This window comes from Mytilus trossulus, chromosome 11, assembly GCF_036588685.1.
Source record: "Mytilus trossulus isolate FHL-02 chromosome 11, PNRI_Mtr1.1.1.hap1, whole genome shotgun sequence".
Classification (NCBI taxonomy): Eukaryota; Metazoa; Mollusca; class Bivalvia; order Mytilida; family Mytilidae; genus Mytilus; species Mytilus trossulus.
Window position 1 is genome coordinate 35547432 of NC_086383.1, and position 19530 is coordinate 35566961.

The window sequence follows — 19530 nt, forward strand, 5'->3', positions numbered from 1 at the left end:
GACTGTTAACCTTTGACTGAGTGTGGAGTCGTCTGATCTTAGAATGTACAAGTTTGTCCTATTCCCGACTGTTTACTTTTGACTAAGTGAGGTGTCGTCTGATCTTAGAATAAACCAGTTTGTTCTATCCCCGACTGATAACCTTTGACTGCATGTGGAGTCGTCTGATCTTAGAATGAATCATGTTGTCCTATTCCAGACTGTTAACCTTTGACTGAGTGTGGAGTCGGTGGTGAACGTTTGACGAGAAATTAGCGGCTACAGTTTTCATGTCACTTCGATCATTTTTCATGGATGATATCATAACTTTAAAGCTATGATGAACAAGGGAAAACTTTGAAAAGTGTTTTACAGTGTCATTTCGGAGTCTTTTATAGCTGACTATACGGTATGGGCTTTGTTCATTGTTGAAGACCGTACGGTGACCTATATTTGTTAATGATGAGTCCTGTCGGTCTCTTGTGGAAAGGTGTCTCATTGGCAAACATACCACATCTTCTTATTTATATTGGCTACTTCATGACTGTCACTGAAATTTCAGTATCTCAGATATAAACTATAAAAAAATCAAATTTAATTTTGAATTATGATAATATGACATCCTTAAAACATTTAATGCTATATAATTACATTAGATGTATGTTTCATTATAATACGTTATTCTGATTGGCTAATTGCACATCACATGTTATTCCGTAAGCAATTGCATGAGACAATAACATTTCATTCATGATGACACGAGGTCCCACTATCTGTCAATATAGCTGCAAGAGCAGAACTAGCTCAGTATCCCATAGATGTCTTTATTAAAGTACAATCATTGAAGTACTTAGCAAGAATTTCTAGTGATGAAAATAACCCGTTATTATATGATGCTTTTTGTTTATCTAAATGGCTTAGCACTAATGGTATATTTTCATGGTTTTCATATGTAGAAAATATAGCCAATGTAAATAAATTAGACATAAATAAAATTCAGGATATAAACTATAAACAAGAGAAGAGTTCATTCTCAAAAAATATTAAAAAAGAACTTAAAGATAGCTTTGAAAATATTTTCTTTGAAAAATTAAGATTAACTAATGAAACCAGTAAAATATTCTTGTACAGTAAAATAAAAACAAAATATGAAATAGACAAATACATTTCTAAAAATAGTTTTGAAAATAGAAAATTATTATGTAAAATGCGAGTAAGTGACCATTTCTTGGAAATAGAGAGGGGTAGATATAAAAGAATTCAAAGAGAAAATAGAATATGTAAACATTGTAATATAAATGCGGTTGAAGATGAAACCCACTTTTTCTTAAAATGTAAAATTAATAAATCTTTACGTAATCAGCTTGAAAAAGATATAAATAATATATGTCCAGAATACTTAAATTTGTCTGAAACAGATAGATTACAATTAATTCTATCTTCATTTGATATTATGCAGCTTACTGTTCCGTTCATTAAAAAGTCATTTGCACTGAGGGGAGTGGACACAACGCCAGCATAAATATTACTGTTTTACCACTTTATATATGATGTTTAATATGTTAATTTTTCTATTGTGTATATTGTATTGTATTGTTTGTATATGCCTTCAACCCCCAGGGGTATAAATGTGCATTTCATTAATAAATAAAAAATAAAGTGCACAGGTGAATTTAAAAAATTAACTTCGCGAAAATCGTGTTTTTATAATCCTAGCTATAAAATGTAATTATAAGTATTGAATGCTTCTTTTTGTAACTTTATAGGGTTGTAAAAGCGTTGACCGTGCGTACATTTTTAGAATGAAGCGCTTACGCGCTTCATACAAAATGTACTTCGGTCAACGCTTTTACACCCCAATAAATTTGCAAAAAGAAGCATTCAATTCTTAAATAAGATTAGAGAAAGATTGGCCCTACATGGGATTCTTTGTGTATTATGAAATTAAGTAACGTGGAGTTCATTGACAAACATGGATTTGTGTTCTTTTATAGTTTGGCCAAAAGCCCGAAAATCAAGAAATTAAATTGATGTGGCTTTAAATTTTCTTACAAGAAATACTTATTCAAAGAATGACTGCAAAATTGAGAATAATTGAATAACCCATATTCCGCAAAATAAGAAACAAACTTATTAAAAATTCATAAATACTCGGTATATGAAAAATATGCTGCATACATATGCATGGAAGATATTGTAGAGAAAAATATTGAAGGTACTAAACAAGGAACATTTTTGTATTTGCATGCTTGCCATATAATTCGTACTTTTCTATTAAATTACATTTTTAACACACAAAATACCATTGGAATGCTGAAAGACACATTTATTATGTTTCAGTTACTATTATCCGATTAAGAAAATTACGATTATCAAAGAAGAAAAATACCATAGAGTTACGATTATCATCCCGAATTTTTCAACGGCTATTTTCACAGCGCTTAGACAATTCCAGTGCACCGTTACGATTCAAATATGATGTAATGGTATAGATAAACCTTGCAGCTGAGTAACTATTGACAAAAGCATGCTACATGTAAGAAAAATGAGTGTAAAGATTTTACCTATATCTACCGTCGCCATATTGGGATAATCGTAATTGCAGTTACCATTATCTCTTTAATACCAGTGATAATGGAGCGTGGTCCAATGAAAACAATTTCAGCTCTCTATAAGTATTGCTTTTACATTTTACAGAGTAAGCATATGATATACGACATTGTTTTAGTCTTTGCATGCTGTAAACACCAGAGGGAGGAGTATTTCCTAAAATTATTCAGAATCGTTCTTAAATTTTTTGGAAAGAATTCAGAAACTAGTATCTATTGTAATTGACATTGAGGAATGCAAGCTTTTAGTAAATAGCTTCACATTTATTTCAACCATGATGGACAGCATAAAAAATACAATTACATGAAAACACATTTTGCCAACATTATTCATGACACATATATTTCTGAAACTTTGTGATCATTGTCCTTAACAAAAAAAGACACGTTATGCCTATTTATTGTTGTTCTTTATGCATTGGTGAATTTAAATGTATATTTAAATTCTTTAAGATTTATTTTAAATTTTGTACAAGTTAAAACCATTTTTAAGCAATATTTTGTACAGGTTATAACATGTATGGGGTACTTTTGTACATGTTATAACTTGTATTTTTGCATCATACGAGTTATAACATGTACAATATTTTAGTACATGTTATAACCTGTACAAAATCGCAACTTGTACACGACATATATGTTTCAAATATAATGTTTCTTTCATTAATATTAAAATTTTTAAAATGTGGGATTTTCTTGATTTCTGTTATGCTTAGATATTATTTATTTAAAGTTCGATCAAGTTCTAATTTCCTTGCTTCTGCTGAACGGCATACACATCCTTCGCATTGTAGAGCCATGGTATAACACTCATAGGCGTTGCGCTTATCGCCTGATATTTCATAACATACTCCAAGTATCGTTATTGAATCAGATAATTCGTAGAATGCAAAAAAACATTTTTCTTTAATTGTTTTAAGCAAATCATTTAAAGCCTGTTGTCTGTTATCAATTTGACCAAGATGATGATAACTTAAAAATGTTAGACAAAACGACAGAACAACTGGTGGTATTTGTATGAATTCGTTCTCCACTTCAAGCTGTAGTTCTTCTGGTATTAATAACGAATTTCTTAAATAACGAACACTGACTACAGTTGCTAATTTTATCCTATCATTGAATTTTATTTTTGAGTGAACGATTTGTCTGTAACTTTTTATTGTTTCGTCATCATCTATAATCCGGCCTGCGTAAACCATACCATCTTGTCTACATCTTGATATTGCATACTCGGTTATCATAAGTGTTACATTGTAATGCCCCATCACATAATAAAAGGATGCGCACAACAACCAACCCGACACAGCATCTGTCCTAATACCGTCTTTTAAATGTCTGTAACAACGTTTATGTAAGTTGCTAGTATTCCTTATTGTTGATAGTGGCTGTTTGCACTGTGCTGCAGATTGACTGATTGTGCCATAAAAGTATCTACACGAATCAATGATAAATCTAGACGATTCTAATATTTGAAGTCTTTCAGCAAATCGTAGCAACTCCAAACAACGAGAAATGCTGGTTGCGGAGTTAACCGATCCAGAAATCTTGTACAAAAAAAAGTCTAATATACTGAACGAATGTTCCCTCTTTGTACTTAATACATCAGTCCGAAATAAATTATTGATCAATCCATTAATTCCACCACATTTAATATTTTCCAGTACACCTTGAAGTGTTTTATTGTTACTTTTGTCAATCTTTCCTAGGAACATGTTTTCTTCAGGTATAAAGTAATTCGGACAGAAACAGTTGTGTGTCCATAATATTAATTTATCAAGACAAAGGAAAAAACAATCAAACAGTCTTAATAAGTGTAATATTTCAATATCCACTTCCTCTGATACCCAAAATAATGCGGTTTTTAGAAAGTAAGAACATAATAAATCATTGACATCATCGTTTGTGTTAATGATTTGTTTTAATGTTAATTTAAGTAGACCGTAACATAAGAGTTGAGTGTAATTAAACGAATGTACAAGTTCCTTTTCTGTCATTGAGAAAGACAATCTCCATAATAAGTGACTATCTGAAATTGTCCTTGGGCTTTTAGGTACTAAAAGACATCCGTGTTCTTTTATTTTGTCAATTACAAAATTGGGGGGCCATTGGTGTCGGGGACGCGTTGACCACGGATGTGCATTGTGAGGTAGATTTTTACTTCGTAGACAAAATCCAGAATCCATAGTCTGATGTGTATCGGAAAAACAGGGGCCATGAGTAGATAGGTGCATATTATCATATGCAAGTTTTTTGTTTAATTTATTAAGAAACTTTTTTACTGATAGATATTCACCATCTGTAGTACTTTCATAGCATCTAGATATTATGAGTTTATCTATTTTCTTATCATCAGATATCAATTTAAGTCTAGTAAATCCTGGATGATCGTTATCTAACTCCATTAACAGTGTAGTATGTTGTGTTGGGTGTTTGATACTCTGTAAATCTTGAACTACGTCTACGTTGTTGAAGAAATGCATAATATCTGCGTCACTCCCTGGTAAATCCAGTCCTTCTGCTAAACTTCCGCTTAACATTTGGGTCATTTCAGCTTCAAAAAGATTCTCCATCATATCAATTATGATAAATAGACGTTGTCTATTGTGAATAATCGTTTCTGTACCAATTGCATAAACTAAGTTTTCGTATAAGTATTTTTCTTTCAAAGCTTTTCCTGGCCAAGGCAAATGATCTTAAAAATATCAATATACTAAATATTGAAATAATGTCTGTAAATGTGATGGTAAAAATTTACATAAATAGTAACTTGTTGATCAGAGACACAAAATGATACGTAATATATCATGTATAATATTCTAATGAAAAAGTGATTGATGTGAATTGTATTCTGTTCTAAGTTACACACATATTAAACATTCGGAATTACCTAGACTAAAGTTTTCATTGTTCGTATAGTATAAGTTCTACAACTTGTGATATTTAACATTTAATGATGCTCATTGCATACGTATTAACCAAAAATTGCTTTTATTAAAAAAAAAAATATTTCTATCTATGGTATGTACACAGCCTTTACTCCAATGATATAAAAGCAACATACTTTAAATCTCTTGAAAATAATCTAAAACTGCAAATCAAGTTCAAAACAAGAGCAGATACTCTCGAGAACTATGACATGTATGAATGACAGACAAAAGCAAAGTTGTTTATGTTACAATTCGATGCAAAACCTAATAGAATAAATAATACTCTTATTATTGAACTATAAACTGCGTACTTTTACTTTAATTGTATCTACATATATAATATCGCAATGTTTTTGTATACGATACAAAGACACATTTTTTTGCTCGATCGATTCTTGATAGAAACTTCAAATACAAATTTTGTTAATTTCAGTAATTTGTCTCCTACCAATTATCAAATGAGAGGCTGTTACATAAAAAATTAACTGTATCTTACATAAGACCGCCTTTCACCCGAAAGTGGTTACATTTTTAGTGTCTTTCATTTGTTGTGTAAATCCTTCTTCTTGTCATATTAATTTTAGTCTTGATTTATGTCTTATCGATTTGGACAACTGATTAGTAGATTACCAGTCATTTCAGTAATGCAGTTATATAAAACAAATATTTTAAGCGAAGTACGCTTATGTACAATCTTAATCATCTATTAATAAACATTATAGTTCTAGAGTTTTTATGCAAATTATTATCGATTCAGAACATTTATTCCTCAAATGTTAATAATATGGTGCAACTTATTGTGCATTACAAACTTTAGTATAATAGATACTATGTCATTACTGTATTACCCTGTTTTCGGTATGTTGAGTATTTCCCGATTCTTCGTTTGCTGTGTTGTGTCTCTTTGTTGCTTCTCGTTTTTGTTCATAGGATTGTTTGTTTGTATATATTTTATAATGTTCGAATACTATCTAAGTATCTAATTAATTGTTTAGACATTTTTTACCTTCAGTGTAGTATACACAATCCTGTAAGTATTCCAGATATTCATTTGAAGATTTGTCAGGATATCTAAGGTTAAGTATCCACTGTTCATGAGTCTTTCTTCTCTCCAAGCAAACGTTATAGATTCGTTCAAACTGTCGGATTGTCAGCCTGAAAACGTCACTGGATATAACTATCCCTCCGTCCATTGAATGGTTAATCGATGATGTGTATCTACGACTACCACGGTATGGGAAACTTTAAACGCCGTATTTTTGCAGGTACACAATTTTCCTCATTCCAAACATATTTTTATTTTCGCTATAAGCTTGGTTTCTTTGATTTGTGTTCATGGTGTATCTAAAGTTGAAAATAATGTCTAGAAGTATCTCATTCGAAAATATAGCAAACATAATTATCACATATTGTCAAAATTGACAACTTTTCTCCGTGGCAGGTAACATTTTAAACCATGCATTTGTTATATAGATTAGACCGTGAATTTTCCCGTTTTAATGATTTCACAAATCATTATCTAGGCCCTCTATAGCTTGTCGTTCGGTGTGAACCAAGGCTCCGTATTAAAGACCATACTTTGATTTATAATCGTTTATGTGCTTTTTTTGTAAAATTGTTTGTTTTAAGATTGTAACACAGTGATGGCTGCTGTACTCATATTTTGACTATTTTATTCAGTATGTCTGTTTTATTTACGCATCGTTGTCAATATAACGATATTTAATGAGACTGTTGTAAAAGTGAGAGATTTAGAGCTATAAAAAAGGTTCAATCCACCATTGTATACATTTGAAAATGTCTGTACCAAGTCAGGAATATAATAGTGATTGTCCATTTGTTTGATGTGTTTTGTCATTTGATTTTACCATGTGATTACGGACTTTCCGATTGAATTTTCCTCGAAGTTCAGTTTTTTTTGTGATTTTACTTTTTTCTTAAATTGTGTCTAGGAGCAATCTCAGACGTCCTAAACATATGATTAGTACGAACTTTAAAATCGTTAAAGTCATGTTTTGATAACACATTTATTAAATTGTTTACGAATTGTATAATTATATGTGTATATTTATTAAACGCATGATTTTAACTTCAATTGTATCACAGGGCGTGAACAAAACAGAAATTACAAATAAAAGTCAAGAATATGGGTACAGCAGTCATCATTGTGTTATCTTTCAATCAGTTTAATTGAAGTCTGGAGCTGGCATGTCAGTTAACTGCAAGTAGTCTGTTGTTATTTATTTTTAATTGTCATTTTGTTTATTTTCGTTGGTTACATCTTCTGACATCAGACTCGGACTTCTCTTGAATTAAATTTTAAATGTACGTAGTGTTATGTGTTTACTTTTCTACATTGGCTAGAGGTATAGGGGGAGGTTTAAGATCTTATAAACATGTTTAACCCCGCCGCATTTTTGCGCCTGTCCCAAGTCAGGAGCCTCTGGTCTTTGTTAGTCTTGTATTATTTTAATTTTAGTTTCTTGTGTACTTTTTGGAAATTAGTATGGCGTTCATTATCACTGAACTAGTATTTATTTGTTTAGGGGCCAGCTGAAGTACGTCCTCCGGGTGCGGGAATTTCTCGCTACATTGAAGACCTGTTGGTGACCTTCTGCTGTTGTTTTTTTCTATGGTCGGGTCGTTGTCTCTTTGATACATTCCCCATTTCCATTCTCAATTTTATTCATTTACAAAAAAACACAAAACCGTCTATCAAATTAAAAACACATTCATTGCTTCGCGTGTCTTGACGTCCGAAAAAATGTAAACGTCACATAGGAAGAAGTTTTGTCGTTTAGTGTCTATTCAAAACAGTTATAATTTCACATTGGGAATGGTAGAATACAGGGTAAAAAAAATCTAGTTATGTTAGAATTAATTTCAGAAATAGACAGAGATCCAAATTGTCCAGAAATTCTTTAGAATCTTTATGAATCAACATATGGTTAATAACATTACACGAGTAAAATAATTTTGTCGTTTGTCGTTCAAGGTATTCTTAAATTTATAATAGAACAATAACATAATGACATATGATAGAACAATGATATAATGACGGGATCTTTAAGAGTACAAAGACACAGTTTAAGAACCAAAGAAACACAAAAAGTCGTATATACAAAACACACCAGCAAAAATGAAAGATTTTACAAACACATTGACGGGATGTTTAAGTACCGAGCCACGTCAAATGGGTATCACAGAAAACAAACCAAACGGTAAAATTAATATTAATAATAGAACAAAGACTTATAAAAGAACAATATAACACTTCGTTGATAAACAACATCAGTACGCAGAATCAGTACATCAAGATCATCATGTATTATTTGTGAAGTTGATACGGAATTTTTATCAACAAGGTCTTGATACCTTCCGATGAACCTTTTTAGAAAATGGACGAGATGTTCTTTGACATATCCCTGGTTCATCAACTTTCTTCTCAGACACTGGTGACGTTTTACCAATTTTGAATACGAGCTGCCAGCTCATGAATATTGAATAACTTGAGAAATGTATATCCAATATGCAGATAAAGTTGGTATATTGCTACTAAGGTGCGGGAAATTTATAATTTTAGAACTAAAATCGTCTCGTTTGACATAGATTCTGATACTGAGATTTATTAACTGAACTCAATAAAAATAAATCGGGGTGTAAATGGAAAGGACATCATCAATATATCTGAAAGTATAATAAAATAATCTGGCTTCTTTGGTCTTCTTGTTTGTGACAAGTGTCTGAAGGAACTCCGATTCTTATGGGAAAAAAATAGAGGTTGGCAAGGAGAAGCGCACAGTTTGTTCTTAAAAGTGTCATTAGATGATCCATCATAAATTGGGGACAAGGATTTTCATTAGAAAATTCTACTCCATTTGGTTTTTATACTTTTTTGATAATTTAAATCTATTTTTAAGTTTGGTTCATGTTAATGAGTCTTTAGTTTTCTATGTTGTGTCTGGTGTACTATTATTTGTCTGATTGTCATTTTCTTTCATAGTCATGGCGTTGTCAGTTTATTTAGATCTATGAGTTTTAATATTCCTCTGGTATATTTCGCCCCTCTTTTTTTCAATGTCGAAATGAGTATGTATAATTGCATAATAATGTCTGAAAGAATGACTAAAGATACCGAAGGGACAGTCAAAATCATTAATCGAAAATAAACTGACAACGCCTAAACATAACCTCGTCAATCACTTGAAATATACGTTAATTACAGTGTCGATTTATAAAAGGTCATACAAGTTTACAAAGGATAGAATATAATCTCTATATTTCCATCTTCTACGATACTTACATGTAATGTATCTAAAATGAACATCGACTGTGACATTGAGAGTTAACCCTGCAGTCATAATCATTTTTACCCCGTTATAATTAATTTTCATCATATATCCATTTTACGGTCTTGAAATCCCCGGAAGTAAACAAATATTTAATTTAACTTACCACTGCTTTGTCACAACACTTATCTCATATCAATCCATTGGAAATTTACAATTGAATAAACTTCCTTAGGAATTTCTACTTTCGATATTAAAGTGTGCTCTGTACACCTATATGTACGACGCATTTATAAGGTCGTTTACATTTAAATGATTAGATCCTTTCAATGAAGTATGAATCTAAATATAGTAACCTATAAATTGTACCAAATAATAAAACTCAATTAACCGAAACACAGTTATTCATTTATTAATGCGAGTATTTGTGTGTATGTATGAGTGTGTTCATATTTGTACGTGTTGTGAATTATTGTATACGCCCTAGAAAGTTGACGTATTGTGGTAATAATGGGTTCACATATCTTGGCTTCTTTGTTTGCCTAATTGAATACACGAATTGTATGTGTACAATGTAAATCATTCCGTACTATATGACTTCTTTTGTCATTTCTTTTGTATTAGCATGTGTATGATTAAGCCAGAAATATATTAAAAAAAAGCATTTTTACTTTTTCTAATTTGTCTACGATTTATCCTATTCCTGACCTGTAGTATTTTTTTTATTTAATTCAATTATGACCTAAATGCAACATATACTTCTAATGACTGGGCATATATGTGCCTATCGTATTGTGTATAAGCGTTAAACCGTTAAAGCTGTGTCTGTCAATAAAAAAAAGATGTACACTTGAAACATCTATGACTATGGGAATACAAATACATTTGAATACAGTTTTGTCTCGCTAGACATAAAATCCTCAATTTCTCCCTTTGGAATCTCTTTCATATTTGCTCAATGTTGTTCCTTATGTTTTTAACTTCTTGGAAAAAAGTGTAAATTTAAAATCAAGATTGTTTTAGACTCTTAACGATAAAAAAAGCGTTTTTCAAGAAATTCAGTGGTTGCTAAAACATATCTTATTCGATATATCAAAACAGTAACCATACGTAAACAAAATAAGGGTAGACGTATAAAACGTCTTTACAAGTGTGATCACGTGTGTGAAGATACATAAATATTATTGATACCAGTGTATTATCGGATTAATCCAATCGAGATAAATAAATGTCAATTTGTAAGTCCGAGCCTCGATGGATAATCCGATAATCCACGAGTAACTATGTAATAATTTGTTTTTCTAATGATCAAAAAAATAGTTTTCATTTTGGATTAACCGAAAATACCTTTCGAGTGTCTTTCACATTCAAGAAAGTTGTCAATCTCATTATGCTCTGTTAGCATATTTCGATTCGACCAGTGAGCTGATAAATGTTCTGACCCTTAAACTCATTCAATCATCTTCTGAGATCACCAGTAACTACACGATGGGTATTTGTTTTTATATAATAGATGGGGAAAGCGTTAAATTGCCACAAAATCAACGACATGGGAACCAAAGTGATTATGGTGACTAATGAGATCAATTTATCTATTTAAACCAACAGTACAGAACTTTTTTTAAGCATTGTAATCAATAAATTCATGGCAAAATATGTACTAATTGGTCCTGGACAGGTTTTGTATTAATCATACGTTTAAAAGATGATTTTAATTGTACAGTGCAAGTATAATATTTTTTTCTATACACAACACGCTCGAACAGACTTTATTGTACACATAATTCACCATATCCGTCCGATTGTCTGTTTATGTATCTAGTAAAAAAAAACCTGCATGTTAACAAGCGATTTGTGTTGCGTATAAAAACCTATAATACCGATTCCAAATATTATAAATTAAAATTAAATATCACCATACAATTGTAATGGAAGCATGCATGGATGCAATGGGCGGATTGCGTAACTTTATCTTGCTGATGTCTAGTTCATTTTACTCTGAGTAACTAAATTATGTTCACACTAATTCCTACTGTGTAAGAGGAGATACTCAATTGTGTTTTTTTACATGTCCGGGTACTGTAATATCGTAAAATGAAGAAATACTAGTACATATAGTCGTTCGTAATTCATACGTTTGTCGAGAAGACTTTAAGCATTATTTGCATATACTACAAAATGAATACAACGGATCAAAGACTGTAACCAAAATTAAAAAGTGGGGAAAAAAATCAGTTGACATTAAGTAATCTAAGATATAGCTATCAACTTTAATTGATTTACTTTCAATGAAATAATTGTATTGCTCCCTTTTTGGATTTGGTATTTGTAATTTATCTTTGTTTTTAAATCAAAATGTTATAGTTGTATTAAATGACTTCATAAACATGTTGTAGGTGGTAATATATATTTTGGTATTCGTACTTATGAAGAATTTGTTTATAGCAGATGTACAAAATCAACTGATTTGAATATAGATATAAGAAGATTTGGTAAGAGTGCCAATTTAATAATTGTCCTCCCAAGTCATAATTTGTAAAAGTAAACCATTATAGGTCAGTACTGTCGTCAACACGGAACTTTGACATACACCAAACAGCAAACTATGAAGGGTCCAACAAAATTGGAAAACCAACGGTCTAATTTATACAAAAAAGGAATATGTATGTAAACAGTTTTTATCTGTCTCATACCTTCATAAAAGGATATACTAAGATGATTCAAATATAGTTAACCAGTAAATACGTAACTTGTTTTACGTTAATTATTTTAACTGCGCACGTTTATCTTTAAGAGACACTTACACACGAAAATAACCAATCCGATATTATGATGTACTAGTATCAATATAAAAATCAATATGCATAAAAAAAAAGATTGAAGATAAATGCTTATCAGTTTGAATGCTTTCAAATTAAACTTGTTTGGCTTGCTAACTAGTTTGATCTAAGCGACACTGACGAGTCTTATGAAGTCGAAACGCGTGTCTGGCGTAATAAATTATAAGCCTGGTACCTTTGAAAACTATTTACATAATATACGTCTATATTTCGTCATTATCATTACAATGTTCCTAAGGTATATGTACACATAGGACATCAACATCGGTTACATAACTACATAAACTACATGTCCTGAAGTAGTACAAGGTTAGAAGTTTTAGTTCATTTAACACTTTGACGTTCAGGCTTAAGTGGTGTTATTTTCTCTGTTGCGCGTTAATCGTAGGTAGGTGACTGTAATTTGAAAGGTAAATAAACAAATTCGGAATACCAATGTGTGAGTTAATCATTTGAAGATTTGAATTCGAATGGATATAGAAAGCTCCTCCATCTGGAAGCGCACAAAAACACTTTGCTACAAATTAAACACGTGTACATGAGTCGTTTGTAAGATTAAATTCATGTACACAAGCAATGCAAATTGAAATTGAAATGAACGAGTGTTTGATTAATTGTGGTTTATACATAATGTGTGTGTGTTGTCACTTTAACGATCAGAGGATTTTTTTCTGGCGCAAAACGTACAAACCCAACAAAAACCTCTACAAATACAAATATAAATGATGATAAAACACACAAAACAAACATGCATGGCCTATTCAAATGTTTAATTTCTGTATGAAACCGAAAACGGACACAGTTTTGACACTTTCCAAGTCAGAAAAGGAAAGTTAGCCAGGAATTCGTTAACAACATGAAACATATGTTGCTTCTCGTTCTTCTGATTGTTGTTTTTATAATTTTGGTGAATGGAAGGGGGATGGATAGCGTCGGACACAGAGGTTTGGGCGGATATCCGGTGCGTTATACTCTTATCTATTACCCTTATTCCGTCCTGATCAGACCAATAGCTAGCGATATAGGACCGCTCCAGCAAGAAAATCTACAAGACAAATTGGTCAATTTTGTAGCCATATTGACAATAATGTGTAAGTAATTTTGATTTACATTTTAATCGATGTTAAATTCGTCTATGATGTAAACATTGGGTACTGCAAAATGAAAAGTATTTGAACATCAGTGTAACGCTGTAGCCTTATATGATTGTTATTTAACATTTTGTATCCGGGAGATGAAAGGCTTATACTATCAAAATTGAATGTAATTTTGAAAGACTGTTTGTTGCCGTCGTCGTTTGGTTGTTGTTTTATTGATGTGTATCCTTTCAGATAGATTCAGGAACTTGTACAATGTAGCCAAGTGCTACTAGCTCTCTCTATCACTCAAAGCTCTTTCAGTTTACTTTATAATAACATATTTCTAAAATATCTTTCAATGTCTCATTGTTATGGAAATTCTGATATTTTTACATATGAATAAGATAAAAAAAAAAACAGTATGCCAATCCTCACTAAAGACGTAATGGTTGTTTTTTTTATCCTTAAAGCCATTTTGAATTTAACGGCATGTTTAATAATCAAGTTGTCTTTTCTTTTTATTTAAAGTTGTCTTATTCCAGTATTCTGCCGGTGAGTGTTTACAAATATAAAATCTTAGAGCTTACAATTTAATACGTCACTTTTCTAGATTGAAATTACAGTACTTTAAACTACAACTGCAATTTAACATCTTGTGACAAAAATCTCGATGGCCTTTGTTCATATCAAATTACATTTCAGAAGTAGAATAAAGTAGTATTAAAGATAACTGTGTGCTGAATTCGTGAGAGAGCCATGTGTTATATGTTTTCATCTTTAATTCAAATAATATCAAATTGTACACTCGAAAACCGATACATTCCTATAATTGTGGCTTTCAAAAAAGTGTTATTTATAATTTCAAAAGTTTATTATACTTGTGTGCTCACAGTTATTTATTGCTCTCATTGTCGGGTGAATCAACTAACTGATGTCTCAGGGAGGTATAATTGTTAAACGCGTGTTGCAGGTTTACCTGCGAGTAAGAAAACATTGTTGGCCAACTGATACAATTATATTTGTTTGTTTCACTTGTGTACAAAGCTAAAAAGGATGTTCGGTTTGTAACAATTATTTTACACATCTCAATCCCATCAAAGGATTATGCTTACAGGATCAAAGACACTTGAATACATACTCGAATTATATGTAAAAGGAGATGGCCTTTTGATTTTGTTTTAATTGAGTGTCATTGGTTAGTCTTGTTGTAGATGAAACTTGCGTCTGGCATACACACGTTAAAGCCTGTTATCTGTGTTGAGTATTCCTGTTAAAACAAAGAAAATGTTTTTTTAAATCAAATACGATCAATTGAGGCATCAATAGTTTATCGATGTACCGCAATATCACTGTTGACAAGCTGGTGATGGTGAATGAAGTTACCACGATCCAAATATGGCGGAGGAGAATCCCTTAAAATATTCCCCTCTTAATTTCTTTGTTTTTACATAAATGTGCCCATCTTTCTTTTAGTTCTCATCATTCGCTTGTCAACAGTGAATAGAAAATGTGATTTACTAAGATATGTACATTAAGTTTTGATATCTGATCTCATTTCAACCATCTCAACCATTATAATTTTTTTCTTCAGTATATAAAATAAATGCTCCATTTGTAGTTTCGTCATTTTTTCAGCGGTCTTAAATCAGTCCGGTGGAGTTGAAGGTGGAGGTAGATATAGAAAAACAATAATTAGAAGAGATGTTGTATTATTGATAGCGAGACACTTATCTGCAAGCAACTAAAGGATGAAAAATGTAGTCAAAGATGACAAATTTTACGAGTGTATCCTCTTAATAATTGACAAAAAACTTTTGTATTCTAAATAATAAATTTAAAAATTTCTGATAGTTTTTCGAAGGATCTATTTGGTAAAACAAATCATTAAATATGTTAAAGCAAACCCGTTTTGATTTTTTTTTACATTAAACATGTTAGATAGATATAGGAAAATTAGGTTTGAGTGCCAATGAGACAACTCTCCGTCCAAGTAACAATTTATAAAAGTAAACTATAATAGGTCAAGGTAAAGTGTTAGCACGGAGACTTGGCTCACACGAAACAGCAATCTATAAAGGGCCCCCAAATGATACCAGTGTTAACCATTCAAACGGGAAAACAAACGGTATAATCAATATACAAAAAAATGGAAAAAAGAAACAATGTTGAACCCCTCCAACATACGACAAAAACTGAATATTGGATTCATGAATTAGAACACGTGCAAGTCTAAGGCATATTTGTAATCTGAAACATGTATCTTTTCAGCAGTAACAACTACAGTAACAGCAACAACAACTACAGCTACAACAACTACAGCTACAACAACTACAGCTACAACAACTACAGTTACATTAACTACAGGTACAACATCAATGACAACTACAACAGAACCTTGTATTGATGACCCACGTCTCAATTGCGATATTGAAGCGTGCGGTACAGACTTAGCTATGTTTTGTAAGGTTACTTGTAATTTGTGTCCATAATGTAGTTAGTGTCTTGCAAATAAAGATTAACGTTTAGTTTTCACTTGCATGAGGAATTGCAGCGCAAGGTGTCACCATTAATGAATAATGAATTCAAACGAATTAAGAATAAAATATAGACCAAAGAAGATGTGGAATGATTATTCAATGACATATCTCTTCACAAGATACCAAATGTATCAGAAATTATCAAATATAGGTCATCGTACCGCCTTCAACAAGAAGTAAAACTCATACTGTTTAGTAAGCTATAAAAGGTACCAAAATGACAAATGTAAAACAATTCAAACGAGAAAAACTAAAGGCCCGATTAATATGATGTACCGCAATACACTACAACCTCCTGAATTGGGACAGGTAGATGCTTACTTTGACGTTGTTAAATTTCAAGGCTCAGTAAACTACATTTCCGTAAAAATCAGAACGTTTCATTCCCGGTCTTGTATGTAGTATTTTGTATATTGATGTTGAATATTTCTTGTTTTTGCCACATTTTAGATTTTTGTTATTTTCCCTTTCATTCCTTTGTTATCTTCTCACACTTATTCACACAGCTTTAGATGTATGTGTCAAAGATATGAAACTGTACTTTAAATCGACATAAAATGAATGCATTGCTTCGCAGCGATAACAGATAATATACTTGCAATTTAATTATGATTTTTGAAACTCGTTTATTCTCACTGAAAGATAGAGTACATAACATTTCTTAAGGTGTTTCTTGTAGTACTTTATTTAATGACAATTGAACTTTTTGATGATTAATTTTCACTTATTGTATTTACATATTGGATGTACTCATAGCTTTTAAGCATAGAATTTATCCCTTCATAATAAAAACCTAAATTAATGTTATACTAAAACCGACAAATGTCACAATTCACACAATCGTATCATTATATAAACATGTAACGACATAAATGATATGATAAGAGATATATATCATTTTCTCAAAAATCTCTTTTCTGATCATCCATTCATTAAAAATCTTCCTGATTATTTTGAAATTCATAAACAGTTCATAAATAATCAACTATGAATAAATAAGATGAAAGAGCATATTGTTATGTAAGATTCAAGCTAGGAAAAACAATCAATATCAAACAAAATCTAAAAGTTAATGGAAGCATTTTATATTTACCGTTCATTAGGGTCCTTAATTCTTTTTAATATGAGATATTTTGCGTGTTTTTCCATTCTTTATTTTTACATGTTTATTGTCTGTGTATTACCTCTTTGAACTACATTTACCTTTTCTTTATTGTTAACACCAACCACCATTTCATTTACTTTCAAAAAATCTTAATGTTAAATACATAAGGAAAAGTTGAAACTTCTGAAATGCAATATTAGTTCATGAAGATGTGTATCTAAACGTCAAAAAAAGATGTATATGTTATGGGTAGATTGGATAGCGGATGCAATGTTGTTTTTTTTAAATGTCTAAAAGCATAAAAATGCATAAAAAAAATGCATCGAAAGAATAATAACCTAGACATTATATTGATAAACTGAACTAAACCAGGAAAATATGGAAAATATCGTTTCATCTCAGCTTCTAGTGTGTGTATTACTTCTAATTTATAAGTGCTTTTAGCGAGTCTATAAATACTATCAAAGAAATTATCATTTCCTCTTATAAAACATTTGAAAAATGTGGAATTGGATATTTTTGAAGTTCAAACAATTCTTTCAAAGTTATAGATAAAAACTTGCTTTAGGAGATTTTTTTACTTTTTTTTTTTGACCGGGAATACTTGTGTTTAGCATGTTTAGTGGAGAATCGTCAAATATTTTTATAGTATTGCAAGTGGGAGAAGTCTTAACATTGTATGTACACAACAGTTTTTGAAATTGTTTTGTATCCACATCTATTTCACGCAACCTTTTGGATATGTGGTTTCAAAATAGCTATGATGCCCGTCTTTGATTGCTGATACAATTGCTATTTTTGGTTAAAGGTAAGTTTTGTTAGAACACTTGGAATACACAGTTATCTATAATAACATTTATCTAATTTAAGTAAATGATATAGTTCTGTTTTAATGAAATTCAAAATAAGAGCAAACCTATGATAATCCACAATGCCCTTCGGGCATACTAATATTGTGGAAGTCAATGGACTCATGTTTGAGAGTTTGCAATTTCGTTGTACTTATTTGTTATTTTACTTTTTGTCTCGAGAATTATAAAAATATATATGCAGTAACTGCAAATAGCGATTTTTGAAATTTTCAGTAATGCATCATATGTATATGCTGCAATACAGTTTGTCGAACTTCTCGGCAAATTTCTGTTGAAATTTTTCTGACCACTTGTAGAAGAACGAAAACAAACTTGAAACGCTTTTTTATATAGATTAGACCGTTGGTTTTCCCGTTTGAATGGTTTTACACTAGTAACTTTGGGGCCCCTTATAGCTTGTTGTTCGGTGTGAGCCTGGACTCCGTGTTGAAGGCCGTACATTGACCTATAATGGTTAAAATGTTATTTGGACGGAGAGTTGTCTCATTGGCACTCACACCACATCTTCCTATATCTATTGAACAATGGAATGTCGATCCATAAAATAAAAGACTGTGATCCAGTCTTCCAGCAATACAAATAATGTAGATTATTACTTTTTATTGATGTTATTCGTCAGACATTTGGTATTGCTGTAACGTGATTATCCATAAGTACATTAAGAGGAGAGGGAGTTGTTAAATTCAAGTTGAAACTTAAGGCTACTACAATTACATGAATTAAGATTGTTTCGAACGGACGATTGGATATTTTTATTTAAGTTGTTTTGTGAATATCAGCAAAGGACTCTAAGTGCATTACATATGTTTAAACTTGTTAATTTATATATTTTCCCCTGTAATTGACAAACATTTTCGGTACTCTGCGTCAATCCATGATCACTACGGCACTAATCTAGATTGAAAGTACCTTACATGAAAAATATTTACTGAGTGCAATGTCGACTCTAATACCGGACTGGAATTTGTTATCCTAAACTTTAAAATATATCTTTTCAATATCTATTTCAGGTCAGAATCATTAGTAAAGCTGAAAATAGCTTACTCGAAAGATATTTACTGAGTGCAATGTCGACTCAAATGCCGGAATGCAATTTGTTATCCTAAACTTCGTATAGATTTTTCAAATGTTTGCACCTGTCTTAAGTCAGGAATGAGATGTACAGTAGTTGTCGTCTGTTTATGTAGTTCATACGTCTCTCATTTCTCGTTTTTATATAGATTAGACCGTAGGTTTTCACGTTTGAATTGTTTTACACCAGTAATTTTGGGGCTCTTTTTAGCTTGCTCTTCG

General features: G+C 31.3%; 1 protein-coding gene across 1 annotated transcript; it reads right to left on the reverse strand.

The window, feature by feature from the left end:
- Positions 1 to 3307: 3307 nt before the first annotated feature.
- LOC134689998 (uncharacterized) lies at positions 3308 to 5158 on the reverse strand. The gene has a single exon (XM_063549969.1). The coding sequence runs from the start codon at positions 5156 to 5158 to the stop codon at positions 3308 to 3310; it is 1851 nt and encodes a 616-aa protein (XP_063406039.1).
- Positions 5159 to 19530: the final 14372 nt, after the last annotated feature.

Excerpts from the sequence above, each read along its gene's own strand:
- LOC134689998 (XM_063549969.1), bottom strand. The coding sequence starts at position 5,158 with ATGGAGAATCTTTTTGAAGCTGAAATGACCCAAATGTTAAGCGGAAGT.